This window comes from Aquarana catesbeiana, linkage group LG07 (assembly GCF_042186555.1).
Source record: "Aquarana catesbeiana isolate 2022-GZ linkage group LG07, ASM4218655v1, whole genome shotgun sequence".
Classification (NCBI taxonomy): domain Eukaryota; kingdom Metazoa; phylum Chordata; class Amphibia; order Anura; family Ranidae; genus Aquarana; species Aquarana catesbeiana.
Window position 1 is genome coordinate 291,165,750 of NC_133330.1, and position 17,069 is coordinate 291,182,818.

Below are 17,069 nucleotides of genomic sequence, written 5' to 3' on the forward strand. Positions count from 1 at the left end.
CCTCCTGTGAAGCAAACACTGCAGTGTGTATGTCTAATTGTCTATACAAAGCCAACCCACAGAGAGGAGCAGACGTAGGATACGTTTCAAGGATCAGATCTTCCCCAGTTGCCCCCCAATCCCCCTCCATATACACAACAGCAGCCATGATGACACACACACACACACACACACTACACCAGGACCAGTGTGGAGCAGCAATAGGAGACTGGCAATGATTAATCCAGGCCACACCTTCTAGTACACGGGGTCAGGGGTGTGTGCACCCCCTCTGCCTTCCTATTGGTCGCCTCCCTGGCATGTGACTACATCTGATGCTAAGCCGCAGCCAATGGTGTGTAGGCGAGAACGTTCATTCATAAAAGAGCAGCTGCATGCAGTGCCCTCTGATATAAACACTGATAGACAGAGGAGGAGGAAAGGTGTATCAGGGAAGAGATCGGACAGCTTGGCGCGGTAGTTGGTCACTAACAGGTGTTATGCAAAGGTGCAGACAGCCTTCTGGCAGGTGCCAGAACAGAGAATGCACGCTGCAAATCAATAGGACTCATCACATCCCCATTGATAGCAAGCACAGCGCTACACAAACAATGACAGCGCTTACGACAAACAATGACAGCCCAGACCACACAAAGATCCATTACAATACAGACTGTCGGTGCTTCGCTGCTACAAATTCCAGCAGATACAGACATTTGCTGGATAATACCACCCTATGTGCATTGTATGCATAATAAACACCAGATTATATATATGTCTGCATGCATCATAAACACCAGATTATATACCTTGTGTGCATCATGAGCGCCAGATTATACAGAGCAAGGAGCGTATTACTTATGCTAAAATATAAACAGCATTCATTTTACGAAAAATGACTATACAATAGAGGTGCGCCAAAAATTTTGGTGCCGAAACTGCAGGATGCATTTGCCCGAAAACCGAAACCAAAAATGATAGTTTAAAACAAAAAAAAAAAAAAAAAATGTATATTTTTTTATATAGAATTGTATTTGACTTTTAATTAATTTCAATTTAAATGAATATGAATTGATCGTCCGGACATTATTGGCACCTTTAGCGCAAGAAAAGCTCAAAATGTATCCCTTTAAAAATTCTATGTATGTCTTCATACTGGTCCGTTGCAATTCCATTGCGGTGTTAAAAATCCTCCTTGTTGCATTTTTTGTCAGTTAAAAAAAAACAAATAAATTTAAAAAAACCCGCACACCTTCCAGTTCAAATGCATTAAAAACGCAGCAAGAACGCATCATTAACGCACCCGTGTCATGTTTTTTAGTCACATGACCTTTGAAAAACCCAATAAGCACAGCATGGTAAAATCGGCCCAAAAATCACAGTAAAAAAATCGCAGCAAATTTGCAGTTAAATCGCGGTGAGTTTTCCGTGCCATTATCGGCACCATGGCTGAAATGTTTAGGCGACCAGTGGCTCCCGTATGCAGTGGTATCACAGAGCCGGAGCCCACAAACCCAGAAGAAACAGGGAAGAGGTCAGCTGTCTCAGCGGTGTGGCGGGCGCTTCATTCTAAAAGGTAAGCATTTCATACGGAGCTAGTAATGCGATGCATACTAGCTCATTATGCCTTTGTCTTATTTTTTTTTTTTTTTAAATCGGGTTTACAACCTTTTTAAAGTAGTTACTAAACCCAGGACTCTGCATTTACTATATCTGGTCTCCCGCAGTACAACAGAACATGGAAATGCAATTATTTTATATTCAGCAGTAGTATATACTTCTTGTGACTTCCATTAGTGCCTGGTTAAAGCTTGGAGGAGGAGTTTTCATACTTCACTGGCTGTCCTATCAGCATCATGCAGGACTCCTGACCCTCTGTCTGGACAATGCCGATTGGCCATGTGCTGATCACATGCACTCTCCCAAGAAAAAAAACTCTTAAGCAATACACACCAAACTGAGCATGTGCAGCCTGACTCCAGTAACTGTCTCATCCGCACATGTTTTGGAGACAATACAAGATGGGGGAGGATCAGAGGAGACAGGATCAAACAACCTTTTTACACACAGCGAGTATAACCAGCATGCTTTACTGCATATACAGACCGATTTTACTGTTGTGGGATTAGTAACACTTTAAATTGAACAAGCTGAAGTTAGAAGCCGATTGGCTGCCATGCACAGCTGCACCAGATTCTGAGTGCTCCAGTAAATCAACCCCTGTGCGTTCAAGGCCATGCACCCACACGGCTGTCAAATTAGGGCAGTAGCTGTGTCCATGCAGCTGCTGCATCCCCAATTGACATGAATGGAACTGCCTGCATGGGGATTGCTCAGAACATCTGTGTGGTCAAATGTGGCCCTCACACGGGTGTACACTGTAATACGCCTGTTTGAACACTGTAATACGCCTGTTTGAACAAAGCCTGTAGCAATTACAATTAAACTTGCACCAGTTGTTTATTTTCACTAGAAAAAAAAAAAAAATGAAAAATGAATGTTCAAATTTAAGTCGCCTTTCACACCTGTGAGATTTGGCGATTTGTCACACGACAAGAATCCGCCATTGGTTTACATAGTACTAGTTCACATCTGTCGGGGAGGATGTTGACCATTTTTTTGACACATTGGAGTTGATTTACTAAAGGCAAATCCACTTTGCACTGCAAGTGCACTTGGAAGTGCAGTCGCTTTAAATCTGAGGGGAAGATCTGAAATTAGGGGGAAGCTCTGCTGATTTTATCATCCAATCGTGTACAAGCAAAAATGCAGTTTTTTTTTAATTTTCCTTGCATGTCCCCCTCGGATCTACAGCGACTGCACGTCCAAGTGCACTTGTAGTGCAAAGTGGATTTGCCTTTAGTAAATAAACCCCATTGTCAAGGGTTATTGATAACAGTGACAGCGCATACAAAGGTATGTTGATAACACATAAAAAGACGTAAATCCAGCCAAACACTTCTACAGATCTGTGCAAATAGAAGTGACTTTTCCTCATGTTTAGATATCTTACCAGGGCCACACAGGCTGCTACTGCTGTCCTGCTGAAAATGCCAATTGCCTCGGCTCCCTTTAGCCTCAATATTTTATGAACCACTGACACGGAACAAGCATGCATCTAGTGAAGTCAGAGCTTCCGATCAGAATACTTGCAGCAAAGCAGTAAATCAAAGTACTGAACCTTTAGATCAGCATAACAGCCAGGGAACTAGCATCTTCAAAAGGAGAGTGTAGCAACGGCAGCCTCTAACTTCAGCTTGTTCAATGACAGGGATTGTAAACCTTTACATATACCCAGTGCAGTGACTGACTTTAGGTGATACACCAAGATTAAACAAATCTTCCTACATAGTTTGTACCCATTTATCTGCAGTCTTCTCTTTTCTACATCTGTTCAAAGTGCTGAATTTATAAAGCTTGTCTGAGAGTTCAGAAAAAAAGGGGGCGGATAGCTAAAGTTACACTCTGTCGAGTAGAGCTTAGTGAGGAGAGCCGATGGGCTGATTGAAGGGAAGGGACACACCCCCCTTCACACAGCAACAGAGCTAAAGGCTGTCAATCAGCTGGAGGTCCCTCCTCTGTCACCATTTTTCTCTTGGTGTCATGAAGACTTGTCAGCAGCAATTCATGCTGATAGCAGAGGTACAAAGCAGCAGACAGAAATGACACTTTGTGTTCTTAATTGAGACAAGTACACACTATAGAGGGATATGCTTTGTTCATATTTCATGTCTGAGGTTTACAACCACTTTAAGCTTTGACAATAAAACCTGGAAACAGATTGGTTACTCTGCACAGCTGCACCAGTTTTAGTAAATCTCCCCCACTGTGCTTATTAGCATTCCGGTGCCGTGTCAGGAATGTATGCCGCTAAGGTGGCCATAGACAAACAGAGAACAGCCAAACATTAAGGCGATAACGAACCACTAGAAAATGTTTAACGCGTGATCTTATTGCCCAGTGTGCATGTTTATGGCTATGGAGGCTGTGAATTAAACATGGACATTTCGTTCTGGCTCATTCCAGGTGGATAGGAGATTTGCCAAAGTCAATCAACATAGCCAATTTCCATCCCTCGCGTTATCGGTTGTCTCAAGATTTGTTTCTAGATCCCAATGTGGCTGAAGACATGATGCCGGCCAGAATGGTCAACGACAATCTCCGTAGCCGCCATTGCTGTATGTATTTTTTTTTTACAGTGTCCAGTCACAAATATATCCAGTCCAATCTCACTAAGCATTTAGAATTCTGGAAGTGATAAACTCCTCCAGATCTGATCTTGAGTAGCCCATGTACACCATTGTATAAAAAAAGCTCACCATTCTCCTAGTCTCTGTCTGAAGAACAGAAAAGTAGCTTACCACCACAACTCCTCCATGGACACAAACTACTAAACCCTGAGCATTGCATATGTATAACTGACAAACACAAATCATTCCAATTTCTGCCTCCCAAGAGGTGGTCAACAGCTATGGTCTCCAACCGGCAGAACATCTAAAGCAGAGATTACAGCAATGCCCCCCCAGAACCCGCACTCACGGCAGCCCTCCTCATCACTGTTATCGGAGCAATCATCGTCCTCATCACATCTCCACAGGCTGGGGATACAGCGTTGGTTTGTACATTGGAACTGGTTCTCCTCGCAGTCGGAGGGGGGAAGCGCTGGAGAGAGAGCCAAGCAGTGAGTGGGCCAGTGGTGGGAAGGTGTTTTTGAGTGATGATGCCAGGAATGAGATGGGTACTAGCTAGGATGATGAGATGCTTAGGTATCATGATGTGATTTACTAAAGACTGACAGTATGTGGGTGAGGTGACTGAAGATAAACCAGCATATCCCACAGTTGGGGATCCCTCTAGGGTGCATCACTAGAAGGATCACCAGCAGGAGGAAGGACGACTCGATTCCCCTATATAGATCTTTAGTTATCACTAGAGCGGTCACCAGCAGGAGGAAGGAGATCCTGATTCTCCTATAAAGATCTTTAGTTATCACTAGAAGGATCACCAGGAGGGAGGAGGTCCAATTCTCCTAGATAGATCTTTAGTTATCACTAGAGGGTCACCAGGAGGAAGGAGGTCCCAATTCTCCTAGAAAGATCTTTAGTTATCACTAGAGGGGTCACCAGCAGGAGGAAGGAGATCCTTGATTCTCCTATATAGATCTTTGGGTAGACCTCATTTACAATACTGTGACTAGATTTGGAGACTTGGCTTACAAAATTTTGCTTGGGGCAACATAGGGCTATACTCAGGCAAAAGGTTCAAAAAGGGCTGACTCCATGGACCCTGTGCTCTTTTTCTGCCATCACTCTTATGTTTCTGAGTAGACAGGGTTCAAAAGCAAGAAGAATGCTGGCCAGGGGGTGGTACAGGCTGGTGAAGATGGGCAATATCCAGCCAACCAAAGCAAAAAAGGGATGAATAATGCAGAGCAAATATACTACTAAGAGGCTTATTAAGGGAGTGCAAGGAGCTGCCCTGGACCATAGCAACCAAAAGTCTTCCCTTAGCTTATCTGAACTGAATCGGGCTGCTATGGGCTACTGTGAACTGAATCGGGCTGCTATGGGCTACTGTGAACTGAATCGGGCTGCTATGGGCTACTGTGAACTGAATCGGGCTGCTATGGGCTACTGTGAACTGATCGGGTTGCTATGGGCTACTGTGAACTGAATCGGGCTGCTATGGCTACTGTGAACTGAATCGGGCTGCTATAGGCTACTGTGAACTGAATCGGGCTGCTATGGGCTACTGTGAACTGAATCGGGCTGCTATGGGCTACTGTGAACTGAATCGGGTTGCTATGGGCTACTGTGAACTGAATCGGGCTGCTATGGGCTACTGTGAACTGAATCGGGTTGCTATGGGCTACTGTGACCTGAATCGGGTTGCTATGGGCTACTGTGAACTGAATCGGGTTGCTATGGGCTACTGTGAACTGAATCGGGTTGCTATGGGCCACTGAACTCAGCATCGCTGTCAATCTTTGCACTGCCTCACTAGATTCAGATGAACGGCAGGATGCATGCTTGGAGTTTGTGAGGATTACAAGTTATGGCAGAGGAGCCACGGCAAAGTTGGCAGTGAAAGTCTGAAAGCCTGGAAATAACAGGATACTAGCAGCTGGTGAGATGGGCGCAAGCTGGCAGTAAACAGCCATCAAATGGGTACAGGGTGATGGGTGGTTACGGTGAAGGAGAGGAGTACAGGGTGAGGGGTGATTATGGTGAAGGAGAGGAGTACAGGGTGAGGGGTGATTCCAGTGGAGGAGAGGAGTACAGGGTGAGGGGTGATTCCAGTGAAGGAGAGAAGTACAGGGTGAGGGGTGATTCCAGTGGAGGAGAGGAGTACAGGGTGAGGGGTGATTCCAGTGAAGGAGAGAAGTACAGGGTGAGGGTGATTATGGTGAAGGAGATGGGCTTCAGGTGATTAGTTGTCTCCATTAGTGAAGGTGTTGCTGGTGACGGGTGACTAGCATGGAGTGATTGGGGAATACATTTCTTCATGTACCCATTATATACCCAATATACATTGGGGTGATCAGTGAGAGATCTTTACATTAGCATTACAGGGGTGATCATTCACTGTCAGAAGGATACGTCAGGGTTGCCGGGGGGGGGGGGGTTCGCCAGGGGGTGAGAAGGATGCGTCGGGGGTCACTAGGGGGGAGGGGAGAAGGATGCGTCGGGGGTCACTAGGGGGGAGGGGAGAAGGATGCGTCGGGGGTCACTAGGGGGGGGGGGAGAAGGATGCGTCGGGGGGTCACTAGGGGGGGGGGGAGAAGGATGCGTCGGGGGTCACTAGGGGGGGGGGGGAGAAGGATGCGTCGGGGGTCACTGGGGGGGGGGGAGAAGGATGCGTCGGGGGTCACTAGGGGGGGGGAGAAGGATGCGTCGGGGGTCACTAGGGGGGGGGAGAAGGATGCGTCGGGGGTCACTAGGGGGGGGGGGAGAAGGATGCGTCGGGGGTCACTAGGGGGGGGAGAAGGATGCGTCTGGGGTCACTAGGGGGGGGAGAAGGATGCGTCAGGGGTCACCAGGGGGGAGGAGGATGCGTCAGGGGTCACCAGGGGGGAGGAGGATGCGTCGGGGGTCACTAAGGGAGGGGGAGAAGGATGCGTCGGGGGTCACTAAGGGGGGGGGTGAGAAGGATGCGTCGGGGGTCACTAAGGGTGGGGAGAAGGATGCATCGGAGGTCACTAAGGGGGGGGGAGAAGGATGCGTCGGGGGTCACTAAGGGGGGGGAGAAGGATGCGTCGGGGGTCACTAAGGGGGGGGGGAGAAGGATGCGTCGGGGGTCACTAAGGGGGGGGGAGAAGGATGCGTCGGGGGTCACTAGGCGGGGGAGAAGGATGCGTAGGGGGTGAGAAGGATACGTCGGGGGTCACTAGGAGGGGAGAAGGATACGTCGGGGGTCACTAGGAGGGGAGAAGGATGCGTCGGGGGTCACTAGGGGGGGAGAAGGATGCGTCGGGGGTCACTAGGGGGGGAGAAGGATGCGTCGGGGGTCCCTAGGGGGGGAGAAGGATGCGTCGGGGGTCCCTAGGGGGGGAGAAGGATGCGTCGGGGGTCCCTAGGGGGGGAGAAGGATGCGTCGGGGGTCCCTAGGGGGGGGAGAAGGATGCGTCGGGGGTCCCTAGGGGGGGAGAAGGATGCGTCGGGGGTCACTAGGGGGGGAGAAGGATGCGTCGGGGGTCACTAGGGGGGGAGAAGGATGCGTCGGGGGTCACTAGGGGGGGAGAAGGATGCGTCGGGGGTCCCTAGGGGGGGAGAAGGATGCGTCGGGGGTCCCTAGGGGGGGAGAAGGATGCGTCGGGGGTCCCTAGGGGGGGGAGAAGGATGCGTCGGGGGTCCCTAGGGGGGGGGAGAAGGATGCGTCGGGGGTCCCTAGGGGGGAGAAGGATACGTCGAGGGTTGCCAGGGGGAGACATGAGTACATGCTGCATAGTTGCCCAGTGTCTCCAATTTCCACAGACAACCCTCTCTTGTGTAGATCTGCCCCCTCACATCTCTATTACCGCCCCCCAGGTACCATTGGGGGGGTCTCCTCATCTTCCTATGTATCAGGAAGCCTGTGCTGTAATCATACACACACTGCCCCCCCATACCTGGCTGCTGTAAAGGTGAGTTGCTTTTCGTGTCACCTGACTTGGGACAAAGCATGCAGGGCTGAGGGTTGGACGTCCCTGGCTGCCTGCTGGTTGGGGGAAGTTGCAGTCAGCCAGGTGAAGGGTATTTTCTGCAGCCTGAACATTTTTCCCAGCAGAGGAATCCGGTAGATTGTGGGGTGCGGGGGGCTGTGTGTGGTCTGGGGGGACACAGAAGGATGGGGGGTCCCTGGGAAGTGATGATGGGGGAGCAGAGCCTGGCTCGGATCTATGTTGGGGGGATTATCACACAGTGATAGGGGGTGATGATGATTGGGGGGAGGTCAGGTGATGGGATGCAGCGCTCTGGTACTGATGTAGCCCGGCCTGGATGTGATGATGGAGGGCGAGCCATGGAGAGGACAATGAGGATGAATACCCGGAACCATACCGCCCGCTCTCCGCTCCTCCTTACCTCTGCCAGTCCGGCTCCCCAACACCAGCAGCAGAAGGAGGCCCGGGATGGCCCCGCTGCTGCAGCCGCTCCTCATGTTGCCTCCGCTGGGTCCCGGGGCGCATGGAGCCGGCAGCCCGTGCACTGACTGGCAGAGCCCCGCCTACGGGGCGTGTCCAGCCAGAGGGCGGACAGATCGAGAACCTGCAGGAGCTTACACGTAAGGATTGACAGGGAAGGGGCGTGGTCAAGAGGTTCACTGTGGAGAAGGGCGTGGCTCCTGTCATACTGTAGGTGTGATCCGCCCTCTAGTGGGAGGGGCACAGGACAGGCTACTCACTATTAACCCCTTTAAAGCACGGAAGTGTCTGATAGCGGCGATAGAACGTGTCTGCAGACTGAGCGCTTTGTTATTAAAGGAAACCCGCATTGAGAAATACAGGAGGATGGAGGAGTGCTCAGGGTGTATAGCCGAATAGGAATGAAGTCCCATAGCAGTGCTATCTTAACAGTCTGCATCAGGTGTCCCCATCAAAGTGTCCCCATCACAGTGTCCCTATACATCGGGTGTCCCCATCAAAGTGTCCCCATCACAGTGTCCCTATACATCAGGTGTCCCCATCAAAGTGTCCCCATCACAGTGTCCCCATACATCAGGTGTCCCCATCAAAGTGTCCCCATCACAGTGTCCCCATACATCAGGTGTCCCTATCAAAGTGTCCCCATCACAGTGTCCCTATACATCGGGTGTCCCCATCAAAGTGTCCCCATACATCGGGTGTCCCCATCAAAGTGTCCCCATACATCGGGTGTCCCCATCAAAGTGTCCCCATACATCGGGTGTCCCCATCAAAGTGTCCCCATACATCGGGTGTCCCCATCAAAGTGTCCCTATACATCGGGTGTCCCCATCAAAGTGTCCCCATACATCGGGTGTCCCCATCAAAGTGTCCCCATACATCGGGTGTCCCCATCAAAGTGTCCCCGTACGTCATCGTGTATCCCCATCAAAGTGTCCCCGTACATCGGGTGTCCCCATCAAAGTGTCCCCATACATCGGGTGTCCCCATCACAGTGTCCCCATACATCAGGTGTCCCCATCACAGTGTCCCCATACATCAGGTGTCCCCATCAAAGTGTCCCCATACATCAGGTGTCCCTATACATCGGGTGTCCCCATCAAAGTGTCCCCATACATCGGGTGTTCCCATCAAAGTGTCCCCATACATCAGGTGTCCCCATCACAGTGTCCCCATACATCAGGTGTCCCCATACATCAGGTGTCCCCATCAAAGTGTCCCCATACATCAGGTGTCCCCATCAAAGTGTCCCCATACATCAGGTGTCCCCATCACAGTGTCCCCATACATCAGGTGTCCCCATCACAGTGTCCCCATACATCGGGTGTTCCCATCAAAGTGTCCCCATACATCAGGTGTCCCCATCACAGTGTCCCCATACATCAAGTGTCCCCATACATCAGGTGTCCCCATCACAGTGTCCCCATCAAAGTGTCCCCATACATCAGGTGTCCCCATCACAGTGTCCCCATACATCAGGTGTCCCCATCACAGTGTCTCCATACATCGGGTGTCCCCATCAAAGTGTCCCCATACATCAGGTGTCCCCATCACAGTGTCCTCATACATCAGGTGTCCCCATCACAGTGTCCTCATACATCAGGTGTCCCCATCACAGTGTCCTCATACATCAGGTGTCCCCATCACAGTGTCCCCATACATCAGATTTCCCCATCAAAGTGTCCCCATACATCAGGTGTCCCCATCACAGTGTCCCCATACATCAGGTGTCCCCATCACAGTGTCTCCATACATCAGGTGTCCCCCATCACAGTGTCCCCATACATCAGGTGTCCCTATCAAAGTGTCTCCATACATCAGGTGTCCCCATCACAGTTTCTTTACATCAGGTGTCCCCAACACAGTCTCCTCATACATCAAGTGTCCCCAGCACAGTTTTCTCATACATCAGGTGCCCCCATCACAGTGTTTCCATACATCAGGTGTCCCCATCATAGTGTCTCCGTACATCAGATGTCCCCATAAATCAGGTGTCCCCATCACAGTGTCCCTATCCATTTAGGTGTCACCATCACAGTGACTCCATACATCAGGTGTCTCCATCACAGTGTCTCCATACATCAGGTGTCCCCATCATAGTGTCTCTGTACATCAGATGTCCCCATAAATCAGGTGTCCCCATTACAGTGTCCCTATACATCAGGTGTCACCATCACAGTGTCTCCATACATCAGGAGTCCCCATCACAGTGTCTCCATACATCAGGTGTCCCCATAAATCTGGTGTCCCCATCACAGTCTCTATACATCAGGTGTCCCCATCACAGTGTCCCCATACATCAGGTGTCCCCATTACAGTGTCTCCATACATTAGGTTTCCCCATCAAAGTGTCCCCATGCATCAGGTGTCCCCATCACGGTGTCTATATACATCAGGTGTCCCCATAAATCAGGTGTCCCCATCACAGTCTATACATCAGGTGTCCCCAGCACAGTGTCCCCATACATCACGTGTCCCCATCGCAGTGCCCCCATACATCAGGTGTCCCCCATTACAGTGTCCCCATACACAGTGTCCCCTATACATCAGGTTTCCCCATCACAGTGTCCCCATACATCAGGTTTCCCCATCAAAGTGTCTCCATACATCAGGTGTCCCCATCACAGTGTCCCTATACATCAGGTGTCACCATCACAGTGTCTCCATACATCAGGAGTTCCCATCACAGTGTCTCCATACATCAGGTGTCCCCATCATAGTGTCTCTGTACATCAGATGTCCCCATAAATCAGGTGTCCCCATTACAGTGTCCCTATACATCAGGTGTCACCATCACAGTGTCTCCATACATCAGGAGTCCCCATCACAGTGTCTCCATACATCAGGTGTCCCCATAAATCTGGTGTCCCCATCACAGTCTCTATACATCAGGTGTCCCCATCACAGTGTCCCCATACATCAGGTGTCCCCATTACAGTGTCTCCATACATTAGGTTTCCCCATCAAAGTGTCCCCATGCATCAGGTGTCCCCATCACGGTGTCTATATACATCAGATGTCCCCATAAATCAGGTGTCCCCATCACAGTCTATACATCAGGTGTCCCCAGCACAGTGTCCCCATACATCACGTGTCCCCATCGCAGTGCCCCCATACATCAGGTGTCCCCCATTACAGTGTCCCCATACACAGTGTCCCCTATACATCAGGTTTCCCCATCACAGTGTCCCCATACATCAGGTTTCCCCATCAAAGTGTCTCCATACATCAGGTGTCCCCATCACAGTGTCCCTATACATCAGGTGTCACCATCACAGTGTCTCCATACATCAGGAGTTCCCATCACAGTGTCTCCATACATCAGGTGTCCCCATAAATCTGGTGTCCCCATCACAGTCTCTATACATCAGGTGTCCCCATCACAGTGTCCCCATACATCAGGTGTCCCCATTACAGTGACTCCATACATTAGGTTTCCCCATCAAAGTGTCCCCATGCATCAGGTGTCCCCATCACGGTGTCTATATACATCAGGTGTCCCCATAAATCAGGTGTCCCCATCACAGTCTCTATACAACAGGTGTCTCCAGCACAGTGTCCCCATACATCATGTGTCCCCATCACAGTGCCCCCATACATCAGGTGTCCCCCATTACAGTGTCCCCATACACAGTATCCCCTATACATCAGGTTTCCCCATACACAGTGTCCCCTATACATCAGGTTTCCCCATCACAGTGTCCCCTATACATCAGGTTTCCCCATCACAGTGTCCCCATACATCAGGTTTCCCCATCAAAGTGTCCCCATACATCAGGTGTCCCCATCAAAGTATCTCCATACATCAGGTGTCCCCATCACAGTGTCCCCATACATCAGATGTCCCCATTAAAGTGTCCCCATACATCAGGTGTCCCCATCAAAGTGTCTCCATATATCAGGTTTCCCCATTAAAGTGTCTCCATACATCAGATTTCCCCATCAACGTGTCTCCATACATCAGGTGTTCCCATCAAAGTGTCTCCATACATCAGGTGTCCCCATACATCAGTTGTACCCATCCATCAGAGTTGTGCCCCCCCCCCCTTTACTTACAGAGCACAAATCTTGTTCCCACCTGCAATGAAGGCAACTGCTCCTTCCTCTCCTGTGCTGAGACTGAGGTGAGTTCTCAGTCTCAGCGATGGCTCTCTTCTGCCTCCTGCAGGAGGGAGAAAAAAGCTGAATCCCCTCTCCAGCAGAGTCCAGCCACAGATCCTTCTGACAGGGGTGACACTGCATTTACTTCTGTCAAAGAAGAGCGGACAAATCATCAGTGCACCCTCTTTTTCTGGCTCTGATCATGGGCCCCACCATGCACCTGGGGCCTCTGGGCAGTGCCCAGGTGTGCCTATTTATTAAAACAGCCCTGCCCTATAGAGCAGTATGACAGCCAGGCAACCAGCATTTACAGAGGGAGAGCTCCACCAATGGTTTCCTCCATATTCTGTCAGTGGGTTTGCACTTTTCTAGTTACATTCATGTATTTTTGCATGCGTTAAGGCTGCATTTACATCTGCACTCTCCAGAAACGCACAAAAAATGCACATCGCATTTGCAGTGTCATTAATTCTTAATGGTACCCCAAACGCAGACAGCAGATATGCGTTCTTGTGCGCTACAAACATGCCACAATGGGCCAAAATGTGCAGAAAAAAAATGCGTGAAGCGTGGAGGCCAAAAAGGTGCAGAAGTTTATGTGAATCGGCCATGTTCAAGTGAAATGGGCCTTGAACTGAATGGCGCGTTGAAACATGCAAAAAACGCACAAAAAAACTATGCACAAAAACACGCATTCAAGCTATGGTAAGTGTGACTGGCGTCTTAAATATGTTCCGTTAACCTCTTCCTGCCTGCGTAATGCATTGATGAGGCGTCAGGGAGGACGGGCCTTAACACTCAGCCATCACACATTGGAGGCTCTGAGGTTCTGTGCTATATACATAATCCTGTGCAGCGCGCCCGGTCTGTAGCAGTAAATGTACTATGGGGCTAGGGTTGCCACCTGTCCGGGATTTCCGGGTTTTGAATCATGTGTCCGAGTTTCTGGTGGACTGAAACCCAGACACATTATTCAGACCAGGCTGTGGCTCCCCAAGTAACCAAGATAGTCACACACAAATCTGTTTCCATCTGGGACCTGCAGGCAGCCATCTGGGCGCAGGTTCGCCATCACTGGGGGGCAGGGTGATGATGTCAGCAAGAGCAATTTGGCCACACCCAGTGTTTGCTGTGGCAGGCTATGCGCACCACATTACTACTCTCCTAGGGCACCCAAAGGTCTCCCAGGCTGCTAAAGTGTTCGGGTTTGGCTTCAAAAAAAGGTGGCAACCCTATATAGGGCGGTCAGCAAGTGGTTAAGTATCATTTCTGTCTGCTGCCTCGTTCCTCTGCTATCAGCATGAATCATTTCTGACAAGTTTTCCTGACACCAAGAGAAAAAAGGTGACAGGGGAGGGACATCCTCAGCTTTGTTCCTGTGTGCTGTGTAAAGGGGGTGTGTCGCTTCCCTCCAATCTGCTTTCAGAGCTCTCCTCAGTAAGCTCTGTAGAGTAGTACTCTAGTCTTGAAGTCTGTAGAGCAGGGATATGCAATTAGCAGACCTCCAGCAGTTGCCATCATGCCTCTGCCTCTGGGTGTCATGCTTGTGGCTGTCAGTCTTGCTATGCCTCATGGGACTTGTAGTTCTGCAACAGCTGGAGGTCCACTAATTGCATATTCCTGCTGTAGAGTATAGATTTTTTTAAAGATATTTGGATGGGATTTTTTAGGCACTAAAAACACCACATTTATAAAATGTTTTCACTTTATTATTACAAGACAATAAAAACAGGGATATATCAAATGATATGTGTATTTTTGAGCACAATTTACATGAAATATATTATATGTATGAATCATGAAAACAATAAAGATAAATGAGATTAGAGCTCTCCCTCAAGAACCCCCCACAGCGTTTACTAATGGAAGTGCCAGGGATGCAATATGCAGTATATTAGTATACGCTGAGAGGGTTGTTCTTGGGGGGAGAGCTCTAATCTCATTTATATTTATTATTTTCATGATTCTATACATATCATAATATATTTCATGTAAATTGTACAAACATTGTGTATATTGTATTAGGTATGTTTGTGTTTTAGAAATCAACATGTTTTACTCCCAATGAAGACTCTTTGGACTGAAATTGGTCGGGACCTCTTTGCTTAACAGTTGTAAATGTCATATGACTACAAAATTTGTGGCCCGTTTTTAATAAGATGTTGTATCGTTTGATACATCCCTATTTTTATTGTCTTGTAATAATAAAGTAAAATTATTTTAGAAATGTGTTGTTTTTGGTGCCTATGAAATCCCATCTAAATTTCTTTAAAAAATCTTTGACAATATTAGGAATGTGGTGCCATCTTTTCAAAACTTAGCATAAGCTTTGTTGGCTTTTTTTGTACTCTGTAGAGTAGGGGTGCTCAATCTTTTGAACAGCGAAGGCCACTTAAAGTGATTGTAAAGTCTCGTTTTTTTTTGTTTTTTTTTATAAATATAATAAACATGTTATACTTACTTGGTTTGGCACAGAGCAGCCCAGATCCTCCTCCTCGCGGGGCCCTCTTCGGCTCTCCTGGCCCCTCCCTCTTGTTGAGTGCCCCCACAGCAAGCAGCTTGTTATGGGGGCACCCGAGTCAAGCTGCAGCTCCATGTGTCCATTCAGACATGGAGCCCTGGTTTGGCCCCACCCCCTCTCTCTCCTGATTGGCTAACTGACTTTTATTGACAGTAGTGGGAGCCAATGGCGCCGCTGCTGTGTCTCAGCCAATCAGGAGGAAGAGTCAAGGATGACCGAGGCATTCGTGGACATCGCTGGATAGAGACGGGGCTCAGGTAAGTATTAGGGGGTGGCACAGTGTTGTAGTGGGTAGCACTCTCGCCTAGCAGTAAAAAGGGGTCGCTGGTTCGAATCCCAACCACGACACTACCTGCCTGGAGTTTGCATGTTCTCCCTGTGCCTGTGTGGGTTTCCTCCGGGTACTCCGGTTTCCTCCCACACCCCAAAGACATGCTGGTAGGTTAATTGGCTTCTGTCTAAATTGGCCCTAGTATATGAATGCAAGTTAGGGACCTTAGATTGTAAGCTCCTTGAGGGTAGGGACCGATGTGAATGTACAAAGTATATGTAAAGCGCTGCATAAATTGACAGCATTATATAAGTACCTTAAATAATAAATAATAATAATAATAGGGGGTGTTGGGTGGCTGCTTCACACAGAAGGCATTTTATCTTAATGCATAGAATGCATTAAGATTAAAAAAACCTTCTACCTTTACAACCAAATTTTTTATTTTGAATAACATTAAAAACATTTTCCTCCTGCAGCAGCCAAATTCCAGCGTAAGGGAGAGGAAGAGAAGCCAGATTTCATCGGTTGCAGGAGGAGATGATTGGTTCCTGTATATGCAGCCCCTCCTGTCCAAGTGTAGAACTGAATGCGACAGTGAGGCTACATGGGCCCCCTGGAGCATGGTGCGGGATTGCCTGATGCTACATCAGTGGTTTTAAGGGATGGGGTGTAGTAAAAACACATCTCAACTATGGGGCTTTACCACCCCCCCAAACTGAACAAAATAACAAAATAAACAAGTCTAAGACCCCATACACACTATTAGATTTTCTGCAGATTTTTTCTTCAGATTTACCAAAACCTTGTAGTGCAGGGCCTGCCTGATTGCATACAAATTGAAACTCTTAAAGTGGAAGTCCGGTCAAAAATTAATATTTTTCTATTAATTATATGTAAAATATCTTTATCTTTGATATTATTCATTTTCTTTTTAGCAGTTTGTGTCACTTAGAAAGTCTAATCAAAGTCAGACAATCAACTTCTTCCTGTTCTTCAGAGACAACCTTACTTCCTTATTTCTGAATTCTGCATGGCAGCCTCTCACTTCCTGAAAACGTTGTCCTTCTCTTCTACACGCCCCCACCCCCATCCCACCTCTCCTTTTTAGACAGACATGCCTAGACCTGCCCAGTCCCGCCCCCATCCCTCCCCTCCTTCTCAGATCTCCTCTCCCCCTGTCTTCATAGCCTTGTTTTGGATAGCAGTTTATCCTGAGGTAAGATAGATTACAATGCAACATGGTACAGATTTTCCACAGTGTACAACCATGTGGTTGTTTCTGCATGGCACTGTGTTGGGCACTGTGTCCATGGTGTGGCACTGTGATGGGCACTGTGTGCATGGTGTGGCACTGTGTTGGGCACTGTGTCCATGGTGTGGCACTGTGATGGGCACTGTGTGCATGGTGTGGCACTGTGTTGGGCACTGTGTCCATGGTGTGGCACTGTGATGGGCACTGTGTGCATGGTGTGGCACTGTGTTGGGCACTGTGTGCATCGTGTGGCACTGTGATGGGCACTGTGTGCATGGTGTGGCACTGTGTTGGGCACTGTGTCCATGGTGTGATGGGAATT

General features: G+C 48.8%; 1 protein-coding gene across 2 annotated transcripts in view; it reads right to left on the reverse strand.

Annotated features, from left to right (window-relative positions):
- LRP8 (LDL receptor related protein 8) overlaps nucleotides 1-8,714 on the reverse strand; it is a 370,766-nt gene extending 362,052 nt beyond the window's left edge. The window contains exons 1-2 of one of the 2 annotated variants that reach the window (XM_073593520.1): nucleotides 8,541-8,714; nucleotides 4,519-4,641 (exon numbers count right to left, since the gene is read on the reverse strand). In XM_073593520.1, coding sequence (XP_073449621.1) covers nucleotides 4,519-4,641; nucleotides 8,541-8,616 — 199 coding nt within the window. In that variant the 5' untranslated portion in view covers nucleotides 8,617-8,714. The remainder of the gene's footprint in view (nucleotides 1-4,518; nucleotides 4,642-8,540) is intronic. The other variant, XM_073593521.1, reaches the window with a different exon arrangement.
- Between the last annotated feature and the right edge of the window lie 8,355 nt (nucleotides 8,715-17,069).